The sequence below is a fragment of the Rhea americana genome, unplaced genomic scaffold, assembly GCF_003343005.1.
Source record: "Rhea americana isolate MKP2758 unplaced genomic scaffold, rheAme1 scaffold_203, whole genome shotgun sequence".
Classification (NCBI taxonomy): domain Eukaryota; kingdom Metazoa; phylum Chordata; class Aves; order Rheiformes; family Rheidae; genus Rhea; species Rhea americana.
In genome coordinates, this window is record NW_028186184.1 from 1,318,462 (window position 1) to 1,334,277 (window position 15,816).

The following is a 15,816-nucleotide window of genomic DNA, read 5'->3' on the forward strand; positions in this document are numbered from 1 at the left end:
CTCCCTCCAGCTTTTCTCCATCCCTTTCCCACTGTCGGTGACTGCAGGGCCACCCTGCACATCCTTCCCTTCCCCGTCACTAGTGCCCATTCAGCAGCTTGTACGGCTGAGGTGGGTGATCCCCAAACCCAGGACATGACCAGCATTGACCAAATAGTGATCAGCACTGAGCCACCATGCATCATTTCAATATCTTGTGCAGTGCTCTGGGTTCTTCTCCCCACTCGCACCAGGAAAATAGCATCTGTTCACCTGAATCCCTGCTTCTACAGGGCTTGGGACTGAGCCCAGCCAGTCATGCTCATCTGGCTTTGGATGGTTTGATTTTAATCCAACTTAGCCGTCTCCCAGGTTGCTGGGCTTCCCGCAGGGCTCCTGAGGACTCTCAGAGCTTCCCAGCTCTGTGTCTAATCGTCATTCATTTGATTGAAGATCAGGCACTTCTTCTTCACTTTCTAATCCATTTATAGGTGTCCCTGCTTAGTTTGAAAGCTTATTGGAACCAGGTGCAGGCAGCGGGCACCACTGCATCTCCTGGAATATTCCTTGCCAAGGCAAAGGAAGAAGAAAGTCATGCAGATCTTCTTCTGCCACTTCACTGAGGCTTAGGGAAATTTTGTGCCTGTGGATCRGGGTAAAAGCTGTAGCTGATGGTGTAGCCCAGTCCCCTTCAGCCCCAGCCTGGGCACCAAGGGATTGTCTATAGATGGGAGTCAGAGATGGCTTGTCCTCATGGTCCCCAAGCTCATGTGGTGCCCCTGGCGTGGGAGCAAGGTCACTGTGCCGGGTCAGGCATCTGGCACAGCTGGGGCTAGTGGAGGTAGCTATGGGCAGGTGATGAAGTGGTGGTGTGACTCTGAGGGCATCACACTGAGACTTGCAAATCGTCTCCCTTACTGTTTCCTGCTGTCACATCTTACTGCTGGGACTGCTGCTAGTTGCAGTGATTAAAGTCTCCTTTTCCCAGAATTTCCCCAAGAAAGGACAGTTATTGTCTCTTTTTGCAGCAATGGATGCCCCAAGCCTGACAGCCTGGTTGTGGCGCAGAATGAGGGATCTGGCCAGCCRTTCCTGGCACGGGTCGGGTAATACAAACCCATGTACGTGTCAATCTTTTGAGTTCTGTTACTTCCTCTGGGCCATGCAGGACACAGGTTAACCCAGGAATATTCACCCCACAGGGGCCACCTTTGCACCCTGTGGCTGCTCTTGGGCTACCCATAGCTCTAAATTTGGGAGCAGAGCCACATGCAGGGCRTGGGCAAACCCCGCTGAGCCGACAACAGTGCTTGAAGCAGTTCCACTGATGCTGGAAGAAAATTATCAGCAGGGAGGAGGGCTAGGAGAGGGCCAGGCACTCCAGGCACCCTGATGGAGTGRGATTGGGGCAGGATCTTCATGTTCTGCCCCTGTCAGCCCAGGATGTGCCTGTGTCTGGAGCTGTTGCCCACTTTGACCTGCTCACCCATCRATTATGCTGGGTTAGATGAGGGGGCTGCATGTCTTTCTGCAGCAGATTTTTGCTCTCTTTTAATCTCACCTTTTGGGATGAAAACAYGATTGCTGGTGCAATCTGTACAGCTTCTTTAGCCCCAGAGGCCATGCAGGCATTGCGAGTGATGACGGGTGAGCACTGGCAATCACTGTTTCTGCCATGGCATCCCTCTTTGATTCCTGCCTCCAAAGCTTTGTCCTGTTCTCCCACACTGCAGGCAGCATCATTTGCTGCCTCATTGTACCCTGCATTTGCAATATATCAGGTATCTCTAACCTAGCTGGGCTTCCTACCCCGCACACCTGCAGGTTTCCAAAGAGCATGAGTGAGGAGAGCATCCACCTCTGCAACCCCAGCCTCCCCCACCAGCCATGGGGCAGAACGAGTGTTTTAGTCCTCCACAAATGCGGGAGCCTTGAGGTCCCTGCCGAGTGCTGGAGGAAAGTCAGCAGCCGATGTGCTTCATCGCTCCCTGTTTTAGTTCAGGCTGCTGACAACAGGCCCTGGGGACTTCACAGCTGCGAGGAGACTTCACAGCTGTGAGGATGCTTTTACTGAGCTCCATAAGCCTCCCTGTCTTTATCCTGGTGTATCGAGGGACTTGGAGAGTGACGTATCCCTAAATCTGAACCAGCCATCAATATATGGGCACCTAATCTCRGCACCGCTAACTGCTCTTGCTGCAGCTCTTGCATGCTTTCCCCTCGCCAGCTTTCCAAGTCCAGCGTAATCCGCACGGATGCTCACAAGCCACTCGCTCTTGYGTACAGCCCTTGCATAACTCGGGGACACGCACATACAAGCGTGTGCCACTGGCCTCTGACAAGCCTTAATCTTCAGGGGCTGGGGAGAGCCCAGCTCTGGGAAAGCCTTGGCCAAGTCCAGTGACCTCCCCAGGAGYCGGCTCTGTGGTAGGCTTTGCTGTACTTTTTGGAGCTGCAAGATGGCCCGAGAGCAGACGTGGGATGGTCACTCAGCACGACTGGGGCTGTAAGCAGGGTGCTGAGATTGTTTGGGGGAATGATGGATGGAGATGGGGCTGGAGAAGTCTCTGGGGAAGTGATAGGGCAGGAGCAGGGCTGGAAAGGAGCCTGGAAGGTCAGATCCTGGAGTGAAGATGTCAAGGGGCAGCAGCCCCGAGGTATGGTGATGGGCAGAAGGGTAGCACTCTATAGAGACAGTGACTTTGGCTGCTGTGACTGCTCTTTCCCTTCCTCCCCATTGGTGCATGTGGCAGACTCAGGTCCTGTCCCACCATGGGGTCTCAGAGTGTCACTCTGACACCATCATCCTCATATCAACCCCAGACTGAAAAGCACTGTGAGAGCAGGAACTGGGGATGCAGAGGGCAGGATCTCTTCGAAGGCCTAGGCCAGGTCAACCTCTTCCCATGRCAAAGCTAAACCCTTGTCCAGGGAATCTCCTATTAGCCTGCAAGGATGAAACAACAGGAAATCTGCTGCCTGGCATACAGAGGTGCCGTGTCCTGGGAGAGGACCAGTGTTGGGGTTTCAGGCAACCCTGCCTTGCAAACAACTCCAAAAATTATGACTTTTGGGGAAAGGTGCCTCCATTCAGGGTCGGGTGTTCAGGAATCAGCCGTTAGAGGTAAAAACAATCCCATCCAACACGGTCACGCTCTTGCGCTGTCGAAGAGGGTTTCAGACAGAGACTAGACATCAGTATGAGCTGTGTGGAGCATGGGGAGAGAAGGGAGAAGAAAAAATTGATTGGGACAAATAGGTTTAAAAGCTCTTCATTTCTTGGCAAGATGTCAGCTGTTGCAGGAGGTTTCACTTTAAGTTGATCAGTGTTTAATTCAGCTTAAGCCTGAATGTTTTGCTTCAATTTTAAGATTTGGGGCTTTTTAACATGAAAATTAGAGTGAAGAAGAATTTCACACTGTAAAACTGCTCTCAGCCCCTCGTTGAAATTTGGTTTGTTAATGCTCAAACAAATCTCAGCTTCTGAAACCCTTTTCCTTTTTAGTTCTTCTCAGCAGTGGTGTGAAACCAATGTAAATTTATGAAGCGTTTCGGTGGTGCCCGTTTGCATTTTACACCCCCAAAAGCTCCAGCTGCAAAGTGTTGCTTAGCCTCAGCATGTACTGGTGACTAAACCAGCAACAGAGCCCTGAGAGCAGTGGGAGGATGCTTCTGGGCTAACCTGGACACTTGCTTTTCATTTTTAAAGAACAAATTAACCCTCCTACACCACGGAAAGTTCATAGCGGGTTTTCTTTCCCCTCCAGTATAGTCACAAGTGCAGTTGCTCTGTTTCTAAGAAACCCATAAGCTGTGCTGGGGGTTTATGGGTCTGCTTTGGTACTGCTCTGTGCCCAGCTCTTCCTTCCTGGCWGTGACCTACCAGGAAGGTCAGGTGGCCGGAGCAGGGACTGCTGGCATCTGCAAGACTGGTAGCCGGTGGGATACGTCTTCCATTACGACCTGTCTCTCTTGGTTGGGACTTGGGCCTGGAAGGMGCTCATCAGGGCTTGCATCAGCACAGCTGCACAACGGCGCTTTGCTCCAAAACCTGTTACTTTCATCCAGGGGAGACGTGCATGCAACCCTGCTGGGTCAGCCTTGTCCCTTTTTGCCTGCATCCCAGAGGCTGCCAAAATCCGGGAGTAAAAAGGCACAAAGAGGGACAAGTCTACTTGGAAAGCTGGCCGAGTGGTTTGGGGCACCAAGGATGAAACCAGACAAGAATCTGCCTTTCTCTGAGTGCGATCTGAGCATCTCAGGCTAACACRCTGACTCAGAGTGGTTGTTATCATTATCCTTGGAACGAAATTTTGGCTGAAGCCAGACCCTGAGGCCATGGACAGAGGTTTTCTCAGGGCCAGGGGATCCATCCTGACTGGCTGTGGCTTTGCAGTAAGTTTTGCCGGGACTCTCCAAGGTAGATGTGCTGCTGGGTTGTGTCAAGAAGACAGTRAGGGTGGGAGCATACTGATGGCCTTGATTGGGATGCTTCAAATGCTGTCAAGTGCCTCTGGAGCTGCAAAGCGGTTTCTTGTGTCATTATTGATCAAAGCAAATGGATAAATTTGCAAGGTGTTGCATTCTCCCATGAAGCCCTTGGGGAGGCCAGGAATACATCACCTCCCTGCCTGGTTGTGCTTCTCCTTCGATTTCTCTCTGTTCCCCTCTTCCCATCCCCTTCATTCRCTGACCGGGTGCCAGATGGGAGCTGCTCCATGCTGGGGATCCTGGTGGCASGGCCAGCACACTGGCTCTCGCTCCGTCGAGTGCTCCTTGCTTACAGCTCTGATGCTGTGATATGCCCTGATTTCTGCAGGAGTTTGCAACGCTGACACGGGAGCTCAGTGCATGTCGAGAGCAGCTCCTGGAGAGGGAAGAGGAGATCTCAGAGCTGAAAGCCGAGCGCAATAACACCCGGGTAAGCATAAATCTYTCTTGTTCAGGTCTCAGCTCCCAGAAACACTGGGCACTGCGACCTGCTCAGTCAGTATCCATATGGTGAGGGTGGTAAGAACCTTGCACTTGCTCTCTTGCAGCTCTTGCTAGAGCACCTGGAGTGCTTGGTGTCGAGGCATGAGCGGTCCCTGAGGATGACCGTGGTCAAGCGCCAGGCCCAGTCACCGTCTGGGGTCTCCAGCGAGGTCGAGGTGCTCAAAGCACTTAAGTCGCTGTTTGAGCATCACAAGGCACTAGATGAAAAGGTGAGATGAGACTTCTCCCTCCTGGCTCACTCCGTGAGCATCCTTCACTCAGAACCAACCATCGAGGCTTTCTGACCCAACCTTCCTCCTTCTCCCCTGGGTGGCTTGGCCTTGTCTCTCCCTCTGGATGCCATTTTTGTTGTTAAACCAGGTGGTGACACATGGTGCCTCAGCAGCAAGTTTTAAGTTTTTGGATAGCCAAAAGCTGCAGCACCATGRTGTTACACATCAGTCCTCCAGACGGGTTTGCCATTAAGTTCAGYGTAGCAATCTGTGCCACAGCTGCCTTTGCATGTGCATGGGAACATCAGATTGAGCAGAGCTCAGAGCGCTCAACTTCCAGCTCCAGGGCATCCCCTGTGCAGACTTATCCCCACGGCCATAGGCTGATAGTGCTGAAATACAATGGCTCAGACCTGAGCTGCAGTCACAGAACCAAGCTGATGGGGCTGCTRAGTGGATGCTGCAGGGTTTAAGTTGCAGGGAGATTGTTGGGGACAGGGATCTTTCTTCCCTGGCTCTCTTGCCTGGAGGAAGTGAGTGCTGGCATTTGAGACCCTGATGTGGTCTTTGCCTTAGGACCCACAACTGCTCCTTCTGACTCATTTGCCTTGGRCATCTCCCTGCTCTGTTTAAAGATGTCTTGAAGGTACCCCAGCCTTGAGTCTCTTCCAAGAGTCACTTTTTCCCAGGCTGTTCCTCTCCAGTGTGCTTTCTCTCCCTCAGGTGATGGGATGGAGCATCCCTGCCYTAAGATTACTGAGCCTGTGCCCTGGATGTGATCCACCTGAGCCTGGCAGTCAGCTGGATAAAAGGGGCTAGGAGTTTGCCTGGCTCTTGGACAACTTCACTACAGATAAGTAACAGCCTTTCCCATTATCTTGCACAACTGCAGGTCCGAGAGCGCTTGCGAGCAGCGTTAGAGCGAGTGGCAACCTTAGAGGAGCAGCTTGTGGATGCCCATCGGCAGGTAAGAGGGACATCTGGCATCCTGTGCTGTKGCCCTTGCTGAGGCAACTGGTGGGCAGGGACTGCTTGATACACTAGAGAGTGTGTTAGACCTAATTTGTGAATTCATGTTGAATTTGGTGAAATTCAGCCCCCAGAATGATCATACAAATTGGAAAAATGGCTCTCAACATTTTTAATGTAACAGGTTTAATTCATATCGAGGCTTGTRCATGCTTAGTATTTACGAAGAAACCAATAGTTCCATGAAACTTTTTTCTCACACATGAGGTTTTCCTCTGTTCTTTTGCCATTTGAGTTTTCGTTTCATTGACAAAAGCAAGCTGAACCTGAATCATTTCAGCTGGCTGATAGTGACTTTGCTTGTTGAGGTTTTCTGTGCCTTAGCAAAGACCCTGCTYCAAGCACATTGTCTCACATAACGCTGGTGTGGGGCTCCTCTGTCTCCCTCCAATATTTAGCCTGTTCATCTTGGAACCCAGCCATGGCTGCCAAAAAGAGCTAGCTTGACCCATTAAGGCCTCAATCTGGCAAAATTTTGCTATTTCCAGTTGCCAGGGCATATCTCTCAATAATTTTCTGGGCTTGATGGGGAGACAGCACTTGGCTTTCGGATCCCTTGCAAAGAGCTTTTCCCCCATCCTTCACAGTGGAGCAAGGCACAAAAYAAGGGTTTATCTCCTGCTCCTGCTGCTTACGTTGTATTGGGTGTAGAGCCTGTTTGGCTGCTAAAACTGGTAATTTTGCTTGTATCTGAAGTGCTTCCCAGGAGGCAGGGCTCAGCTCATGTGGAAACACCTYGCTGCTGGGGCTCAGACTCCTCACATGGCCATAACAAGCATCACTTTGTCAATACAAGATGCAGCTTCATCCTGCATCAGTGCTGTGCCTTCATTTCACCCTCTCATACCCTGCATAGGACCTCTGCCTCCCTCTGTTTTCTTCAGCCTTTCCCTCCAGTTTACACTGAGCAATAGGCACTGGTTGAATATGATGGTTGCTCTTAAAGATGGAGGAAGCTGTTGGGAAGCTACTTGCAATTGAGAGGTCAGGACACCCAGTCTGTGCCCCACAGATGTGGAACCCATCCTAAACAGCATCTGCCTTTGCTTCTCCCAGTAGGTGGCTGGTGGCCTCTATCTGCCTCCCCAACACTGTGCAGGGGTCGATTGCCTTCCCTGTCCTCCTGTACCAGACCTGGGTGCAGCAAGACTGATGTCACCCAGGGCCCAACCARCTAGTCCTGTCAGCTCTCTCTGATCAATTAACTCCTGTTGTCTTGCAGGTGGCCACTCTGCAGCAAGGCCCTGTGCGGGAGGCCCCAGCAGGAGAACGGGATGAAAGGGAGTCCAAGGAGCCAGCACCGAAGCTTCCCTGGAAGGTAGGAGCCCTGAAAATACCTACTCTGGCTGTGTTCGCTGAGCCACAGTTTCTCCAATCCCCATGTTGCTGCCTACAGGAAGCTGAATCACCCCTGGACATTTGAAAACCTTTTCCCCTCTCCATTGGGTCTAATTGGGACATTTCCCCTTGGAAATGCCCTTCCCTGCTAGGTGGATACAGGCCAAGTAGGCCATTTCCCAGTGCAGGGATATCTATGCTCCTATTTGGACACTTACTAGGACTCTGCTTCCCAGGGATGCTCTGTGCATTCAGGAGTTCATCCCTCAACTATTCCTGTCCCGCTGAGCCTGCGAGGAGCCGTGTCTCTGGTTAGTGGAGACTGTTCACAGCGGTTCCCAGAGCGCCACCTCCCTGGGCTCCCCAGCATCTCCCCATCACACTAGCTCCCTGCAGGGCCATGTTTGTTTGCTGGGTAGCCTCAGGCAATGCCAGCCCATGCTTTGGGACAGCCAGGCATCCACATCCCTCTCTGCTGGCTTGCAGCGGCTCTCCAACGGCTCCGTCCACCCCGACGATGAGGCAGGGCGGGTGGTGGAGCTGCAGGAGCTCCTGGAGAAGCAAAATTTTGAAGTGGTCCAGGCCAAGGAGCGCATCTCTGCTTTGGCTGCCAGCGTCGCCGAGCTGGAGGAGGATCTGGGCACTGCCAGGAAAGATCTGATCAAATCGGAGGAGATGAGCAGCAAGTACCAGAGGGACCTCAGAGAGGTTAGGCACTGTCTTGTCACACTGTAAACCCCATCCCAGGCCCCGCTGCAGCTTCAGAGACGCTCATAGTTGCTCCACACTCTGGGCTGGGGAGGGATTGTAACTCCTATTGTACATGCAGAAAGGAGGGTGAAGGCCAGCATTTCCCAAAATAGACCACTACCTTTGGGGGCTTTTTAGGCAGTCCATCAGCAGGACTTCCCTGAGCTTGTGAGTAGATGCCAAGGAACCGAAGTGTGCTGCAGACTCAGAGCAATGAGCCATGCTCATCCTAGCAGAAAGGATGGGTTTGCTGTGATTAGCTGACTAACCTGTTGTTACTCCCCCACTCTACTGTCCTTCGTCCCTGTATGAAGCAGGATTTTTATTGTGTGCTTGGACTTGGAGGGTGTCCCAGGCTTACAGGAGTGGTGTGGCTGGTGGTTCCCAAATTGAAGGTTACAGATCAGGACCACAAATGGGGAAAAGGGCTGGGGAAGCACCAGGACCCCCACTTTAGTGCTCCACTCATATGGGACATGACTGCCCCATTGCTCTGTCAGGCTCTGGCTCAGAAAGAGGACATGGAGGAGAGGATCACCACACTGGAGAAACGCTACCTGGCAGCCCAGCGAGAAGCCACCTCCATCCATGACCTCAACGACAAGCTGGAAAGCGAGCTGGCCAACAAGGAGTCCYTGCACCGCCAGGTACCACTGCTGGTGTGGATGGAGTGGTGCAGCACTGGTCTTGCAAGGGGCTAGACCAAACTGGCACATCCTAGCTGGGTGAACCACCATCCTTCCCCCACCTTGAAACACCCCATCTGCRTGCTTGAGACTGTGTCAGATGATAGCCAGGAGCAGACGTTGGAGAGACAGGGCTAATCACCAGTTCCAGATGCAGTTGTAGCCACAGACTCAGTGGCACCATGTGTAGGAAGCATGTGCAGACAGCATCTTGGGCGGGATTTGGAATGGAATTGAAATGGGAAGCATCAGACCCTCCTGGTCCAGCCATGTGTCAACCACAGTGGTGGGAGCAGGATGTATTTTCCCCCATCACCCTTTCCTCCAACCTGGGACTAGTCCCTCCCAGTTGGGACCAGCTCACAGCTGGACCTGAAGGCTCCTACCATTCCAGACATTTGGAAGGGAGAAGTAGGCACTGGGGATAAGATGTGGGCAAGCCTTGGTGCCAGGGACCCTATTGTGCTTCGTCCTGCAGTGTGAGGAGAAAGCCCGGCACCTGCAAGAGTTACTGGAACTGGCGGAGCAGAAGCTGCAGCAGACGATGAGGAAAGCAGAGACGCTGCCCGAGGTGGAAGCAGAGCTGGCTCAGCGCATCGCGGCACTCACCAAGGCAAGTGTGCAGGATGCTGAGGGATGGCCAGGCCAGGAAAGCATGAAGGAACCAGAGGAGAGACAGGTCTGGCCACCTGTGTCCAGTGACAGAGCCCCAAGCCGGCGGCCCATTGCTCCTCAGTGTTCTGGCAAGTCCCCAAGCCATCCTTGCAGGCTCAAGGCTCCCCGCTCTCGTTTCAGCTGTGGAGTGCCTCCATCTCCGATTCCCTTGCTAGCAYGGTCATTTGGGGGCTGACAGCACAGCAAACTGTGGTGGGGATAGAGGCAGTGGGAGGTAATGCTGCATTCTGGGGAGGGATGCCACAAGGCAGGAGGGACCACAAAATTTTGGGGAGCACCATCCAAGAGGGTTGCTCTGCTTCTCCTAGGCAGAAGAGAGGCACGGGAGCATCGAGGAGCACCTCCGGCAGCTGGAGAGCCAGCTGGAGGAGAAGAACCAGGAGCTGGCAAGGGTAAGTGCTGSTCAACCCAGATGGGGGGAGTCCTTGCGGGTCCTGGTCCAGCTTCAGTTCCTTCTCACTTTGGCATGCAGGTGCCTGGGCATACCGCAACAGGCTGACTCAGCTGATATCTCCAGTGCACAATGGAGAGAAAGGTCTCGTTAGTCCTTTCCCAGTCAGGATCTCTCTGTCTGGAGTCACTCAGGAGCTGATGATGGTCTCTGCTGCCAGCTGGGCAGTGATTTTCCTGTCTCCCTGGCATCCTTTCTTGTTGWTAATGTGTCTCCTATACTCCTTTCCCTGTGCCACCCCCTTGCTCCCTGCATGATGCCTGCAGCTCAGGTCATTGCCCAGGCAGTGCCAGGCATGGACAGAAGCACCAAGCCAGGAGCCCAAACACTGGGCAGACAGGGAAGCTCATCCCCATATCTGCATTCTGGGCTACTTGGCAGATGGAGCATGGCAGAAGCCATGAAGTATCCAGACTGGCTCTGGCAGCTTTTTGCACCAACCTGGATCAGTAACAGAACTGGACCAAGGATTGTTGGGAGTAAAGAGCATGACCCTTCAAAGAAGTGGGAGGCTGAGCCAAGGTGTTGCAGGATACACAGTTGCTGCCATGCTCCTCAGCCAGCAATCAAGTTTTTTTTTTTTTTTTTTTTTTTTTGCGATGCTCATTTCTTAGGTTACCCTGGCAGCATTACAGCACATGACCCAGCTCTGGGTCCGGCTGGGGAAGGTCCAGGTTGTGGTGGCCCAGGGCAGAGATTTGGAGAAACCTTTGTGAATCCAGAGCATTGGTACTTACTGAGGTCTGGAAGGTGTCCTCAAATTGTGACTGTCCTCATGTCAGGGGATTCTCTCTGGAGAGCATCTCTGGGCCCTGCCTTGTCTTTTTAGAAGCAGACCTACAAATAGCTGGTTGTCCTCTTGACCTCCTGATGCTGATGGTATTGCTGTGCATTTCAGCCCACATCCCATTAGCTGTAACACTTAAAACACTAATGTTTTGAAGGCATTTGAGTGCAAAGCACTCTTCTGAAATCAGGTTTTGCACTGAAGCTTTATTTGTTTGCAAGAGCTGACCAAAAGTGTCAGAGCTGAGCCTACCCTCTTCCTTGCTGATCTCAAGGATAGGCACTGGTGGGACCTGCCCTTATCCTGACTGGGCAACTCCTGAGCATCATCACATGGGGTTACTGCTTACAAGACAGAGACCTGTTGGCATTGCTTGTTTGGGGGACATGAACTGAGGCAGAGCCCCACTGCCACCGATGCTTTATGCCTACCATCCTCCATGCAGGCATCACGGTTGTCTTTGGGGCTCTTGCACCCATGCTATGCTTCACAGAGGTCTCCACACTGCATCATGTGTGATTTTATTTGCACATCCCAGCTTCCCTGGAGTGTCCCAGGGCAGCTGGAGATACATGGGTCAAGCTTTGGGCACTGTCAGGCAGATAAAGGTGCATCTCTTTGGATGCTGTCTACTCCATGCTTCAACCCTGCTTGGGAAACATATGTGGCAGAGAGCAGCAGAGCCCCAGCGGAGGGTGTGATCTGTGCTATAAGGGTGGGTTTCCTTGCAAAGCTGGGCGCGGTGGATCACCTGTTACACCAACAGTGGAAACAATGTAGTAAGGGGACATTGAACCTCTCCTGACTCTCCAAGGTCGGAGGAGCAGGTATGAAGTCCCCTCCTGCCACAAGCAGCCCCAAGGACTGATGTGGCCATCCACTACTTGCCATTGCAGGCCCGCCAGCGGGAGAAGATGAACGAGGAACACAACAAGCGGCTCTCAGACACTGTGGACCGTCTACTGAGCGAGTCCAATGAGCGACTGCAACTGCACCTGAAGGAAAGGATGGCAGCTTTGGAGGAGAAGGTAGTGGCTGCAGTGCTGGAGCAAGGGGTCCTCTGGGTCCTYGGGAGGGTGAGGGGTCTGCATCCCCTCTGGTGCAGAGCCTCAGTCAGCTGCAGTGCAAAGGTTGGAAGTACTCATGCAGGGATGGAGAAATGATCACATGCAGGATGCCAGCCGGACACCAAGGCTGATGGGAATGCAGGGAAGTGCATTCTGCACTGCACCCTCGCCTCTGGCCAGCCCTCACCCTACAAGACCCATTCCCCACCCCCTTTCACGTCCGATGRCAGCAGGATTTGCCCTGCTCTATTCCCTCGCTTCCCTGTGCCTTCCTCTGCTCATCCTTAACCACAGCCTGTGCCTGGCTGGCACAACAAAACCCTCACTGCATTTTGCAGGAGAAAACACAGCATTCACCCTCTCCCACATCCTGCCCCCCTGCACATGCTGCCTTGAAACTTTCCTGTCCCCTAGCCTTGCTGGTGGACTCATCTGCCTTCTGCAGCCTGGGGCAGAGTCCGTGAGCAGCCTTCCGCCTCCCACCCTGCTCGCCCGGGGGAGCTGGGCTTTCCTTTGCAGGAGCTGCTGCCCCAGTGTGATTGCAATTAACTGGGAGAGCAGGTAGCTCAGAGCAAGGGGTATCCTTGCCTTGCAGAGGGGAGATCAGCCCTTGATAATTATCCTCTGTTTCGGTTCCTGCAGGAGCCAGGCTCCCCCTATGAATCAAATCATGCAGAGATGCATCCTAAAGCTGATGCATCTGGGACCAGGTCTGTCTCCAAGCTGCTCTGCACCTCCTGTCCCCAACCAGAGCCAGCTGAACGAGCATGTCCAGCTGTTTGGCTGACATCTGAGCAGCTCTGGATAAAGAGCAGGACCCAGCAGATGAGACTGAGTCCAAATTCCCGCCCCTGGTGGGGAACAGGGACCAGAGTGGTGGCACATTGTAAAGTGGYATCACTGGCTCCCCAGCCTGCTGCTGGCACTGGTTCACCCACAGAGTTTGTCTGAATCTTTCTGGGGCAAAAATGATGCTGAAATGCCTGCCCAGCTGTCAGCACTGTCAATACTTCCCCAAAAAAGAGCATCAGGTTAGACAGTCTCAAGTTCACCACGTTTTTCTCCTGCCTTTTCGCTAGCATAGATGCAGGGGACTCTTTTGCCCTTGACCCAGCTGCTCGAGGAGTTGATCTCCTCTCATCTACATTTCCTAGTCTTTAAATGCTGCCTATCAAATCTCTAATCACCACTCACCCACCATGGCTGTGCTGTGGCTGTGGTGTGAGACAGGAATCAGGCCACAGCAGCCCTACTTGAGGAGCAGGAGGTTTGCAGAGAAGACTGGTTTGCAGGCAGGTAGGTGAGGAAAAGGTCGGGGAACCATTGCCATCATTCCTGCCTCACATCCGTCACCCTGTGCATGCGGTGATTCCACACTGGCCATCTCTGGGAGGCCACAGGGCCACAGCCGCTTCCTAAATGGTCTCTCTTTTTCTTTCCTGTTTTTGTTCCCTTTTCTTTTGTTTCATTTTTCAAAGAACACATTGTTACAAGAGCTGGAAAATACACAAAAGCAGATAGAGGAACACCAGCACGACAAGGTAAATGCTGCTGCAGGGAGCCTGCCCTAGTGACTGCGCTTCCTCGCTCCTAATCCCTGGCTAGTGGCAATCACGCCTCCTAAAAATACCCTAGTTACGGAAGAGCTGGGATCCCAAAGCACCCAGCAGCAGGAGGCCACAAACTAACTCACGCAGTGGCTGGATGGAAGCTGCCACCCACCTTCCCGGAGACCCCTGGTTCGGTTCCCTAACAGGCACGTTCAGTCCCATCTCCGTATTTCTATCACACTCATCCATCCCTGACCCCCACCAAGGACAGCAGCGAGGCTGGGGTTGCTTCACCTGTGTTTCCAGAGGGTTTTCCAGCGTGCTTAGCTGCTCTTTGGTGTGGCCTGGCCGCAAGGGACAGTCCTGTCAAGACAGCCACAAGCCTTCTCCCTTGAGGCTTTTCTCACCCCCCTTGCTCAGCTTGGGGAAACATTTGCTCCACGTCCAGGTTGCAACAGGCCCTGCAGGTCTTTGTGCCTCTCCTGCTCTTAGATGAGGTGTCCCAGTAGGGTCTGCAAGACGAGTCCCCATTGTCCTGAGCCGGAAAGCCGGGGGGGCTGCACCTTTGGAAGTGATGGGACTTTTTGGGATGTGCCCTGTGTCTAGTGCATGGCTGGGGGGATCCGTGGGCTGCTTTTCCTGTCACCCAGGGCCTCTGCTCTCCCAGCTGCTCCCTGCTCATGGCGAGGATGTACAGGCAAAGGTCCAGCTCCCTGGCCATGGCTGATAAGCTCCAGGCAGAGTCAGAGCTTGGAGGCTCATGTGATGCTGCTCGCATGTTGCCCAGCCCCGGTTCGGTGTGTTTGTACGGAGGGCTGGATCTTGCTGTGCCTGGAGGAACCCATCTGCCCTGCCTCCCTGCTCAGCTGCAACCTCCCTCCTTGCGTCTCCCACAGTACAACCTGACCACTTAGCACAGACCCAAGCTCCTGGTGAGGACGGGGCTGGCAGTGGGAGGAATAGGGCCACTGTTAGATTTGTCTAGCAGGTTCCTCACTGCCAGCCCTTTGCCGAGGTGAATGCATGCGTTCAGCCTGGAGCAAAGCCAGAGCATCCTAGTGGGACCGATTCTCCTTCATCTCTCAAACTAGCATTGCTTCCAGCACACGCGTGTCTGTCTGTCTGTCTGGCCTGTGATCACTCCCTCCCTTCGCGGCATCACTCCAGCATGGTCATTCACTATCGCCTGCATGAGCTGTTTCTTTACTGATGTATCAAAGGTGCTTTGAACCTTGGAAGGGAATTTTTAAAGAGAATATAAATATGAAAATAGCTGAGGACATGGATTGCACAAAATGTGGCCACTCTACAGAGCAAAACCAACCCCTGTCTGTCTTTTGTCTCATCCCGAACAGCGACGGTTGTCAGACGAGATTGACAAACTGAGACTGGAGGTTGATCAGCTCAAGACCAGAAGTGGGACATTTGTGGAGAGCGTGCACACGAGGTAAGGGTCCAGCTCCCAAAGCCTTTGCCAGCCTACATGCTGGCTCGCATCCATGCATCCATGGCTTTGGGGGTGGTTTGCTCTTGGAGCACGATTTACCCCCCCTCCCCCGCACCTCCCCTTCCCCAAAATGCAGCTGGCATCAGACTTTCATGGATTTGCTGAGCTTCAGTGCAGGGCTGTGGGGTGGCTCCTCACAGCAGGGTCAGCTACAGCTGCACTGTCCCCRGTGTGGATCTGTCCTGGGGAAAGACACTGACTCTTCAGAAAAGCCCAGCTGAACTGAATGGCCCAAACTTTGCTCTTCTGAGGATAAAGAAAACACTGGGCATCATTTTTCTTTCYGTGCAAAGGGTGCAACCTCTTTCAGTTGTCTTGGGGTGGTTTTACCCAGGCAGTCAGTGCCACAGTACTATCCTCGCTGCATGGCTCAAACTGGCACTGACTATGCAGGGATTTCTTCCTTCCTGCTAATTTTTAGTCTTGCAAAGTCCCTATGAAAGCTGGATGTTCACCAAATGTCTTTTCCCTCCTGGTACATTGGGAATGGGTTGGTGGGGAAGGAGAAAGCTCTCACCCAGTGATGTCCCAGAGGCACAGAGATCCCCATGTAGTGCTGTGCTCTGCAATGGTGCTTTCAAGGTGTTGGAGGCAAAAGAGAATGAACCTCCCCATTTTTATCTCCTCTCCATGATGGYTCTCTCACACCTTTGCRTTTAAAGTTGGCTGGGAGAAGGGGRGATCCCAGCCTAGAGCAGCAGGAGGAAAGGTGAGTCCATTAGGTCTCAGTCTCCAGGACTGGATGAGGGGACRAGCACCACTGCAAGAAAAGCAGGAACAGCCACGGAAA

General features: G+C 53.1%; 1 protein-coding gene across 1 annotated transcript in view; it reads left to right on the top strand.

Annotated features, from left to right (window-relative positions):
- Positions 1–15,816, top strand: part of PPFIA4 (PPFI scaffold protein A4) — a 64,210-nt gene that overhangs the window by 31,616 nt on the left and 16,778 nt on the right. Inside the window, exons 3-13 of the mRNA XM_085304109.1 lie at positions 4,799–4,900; positions 5,019–5,183; positions 6,079–6,153; positions 7,438–7,533; positions 8,040–8,261; positions 8,804–8,950; positions 9,468–9,606; positions 9,977–10,056; positions 11,799–11,930; positions 13,448–13,510; positions 14,875–14,966. Coding sequence (XP_085160235.1) covers positions 4,799–4,900; positions 5,019–5,183; positions 6,079–6,153; positions 7,438–7,533; positions 8,040–8,261; positions 8,804–8,950; positions 9,468–9,606; positions 9,977–10,056; positions 11,799–11,930; positions 13,448–13,510; positions 14,875–14,966 — 1,313 coding nt within the window. The remainder of the gene's footprint in view (positions 1–4,798; positions 4,901–5,018; positions 5,184–6,078; positions 6,154–7,437; positions 7,534–8,039; positions 8,262–8,803; positions 8,951–9,467; positions 9,607–9,976; positions 10,057–11,798; positions 11,931–13,447; positions 13,511–14,874; positions 14,967–15,816) is intronic.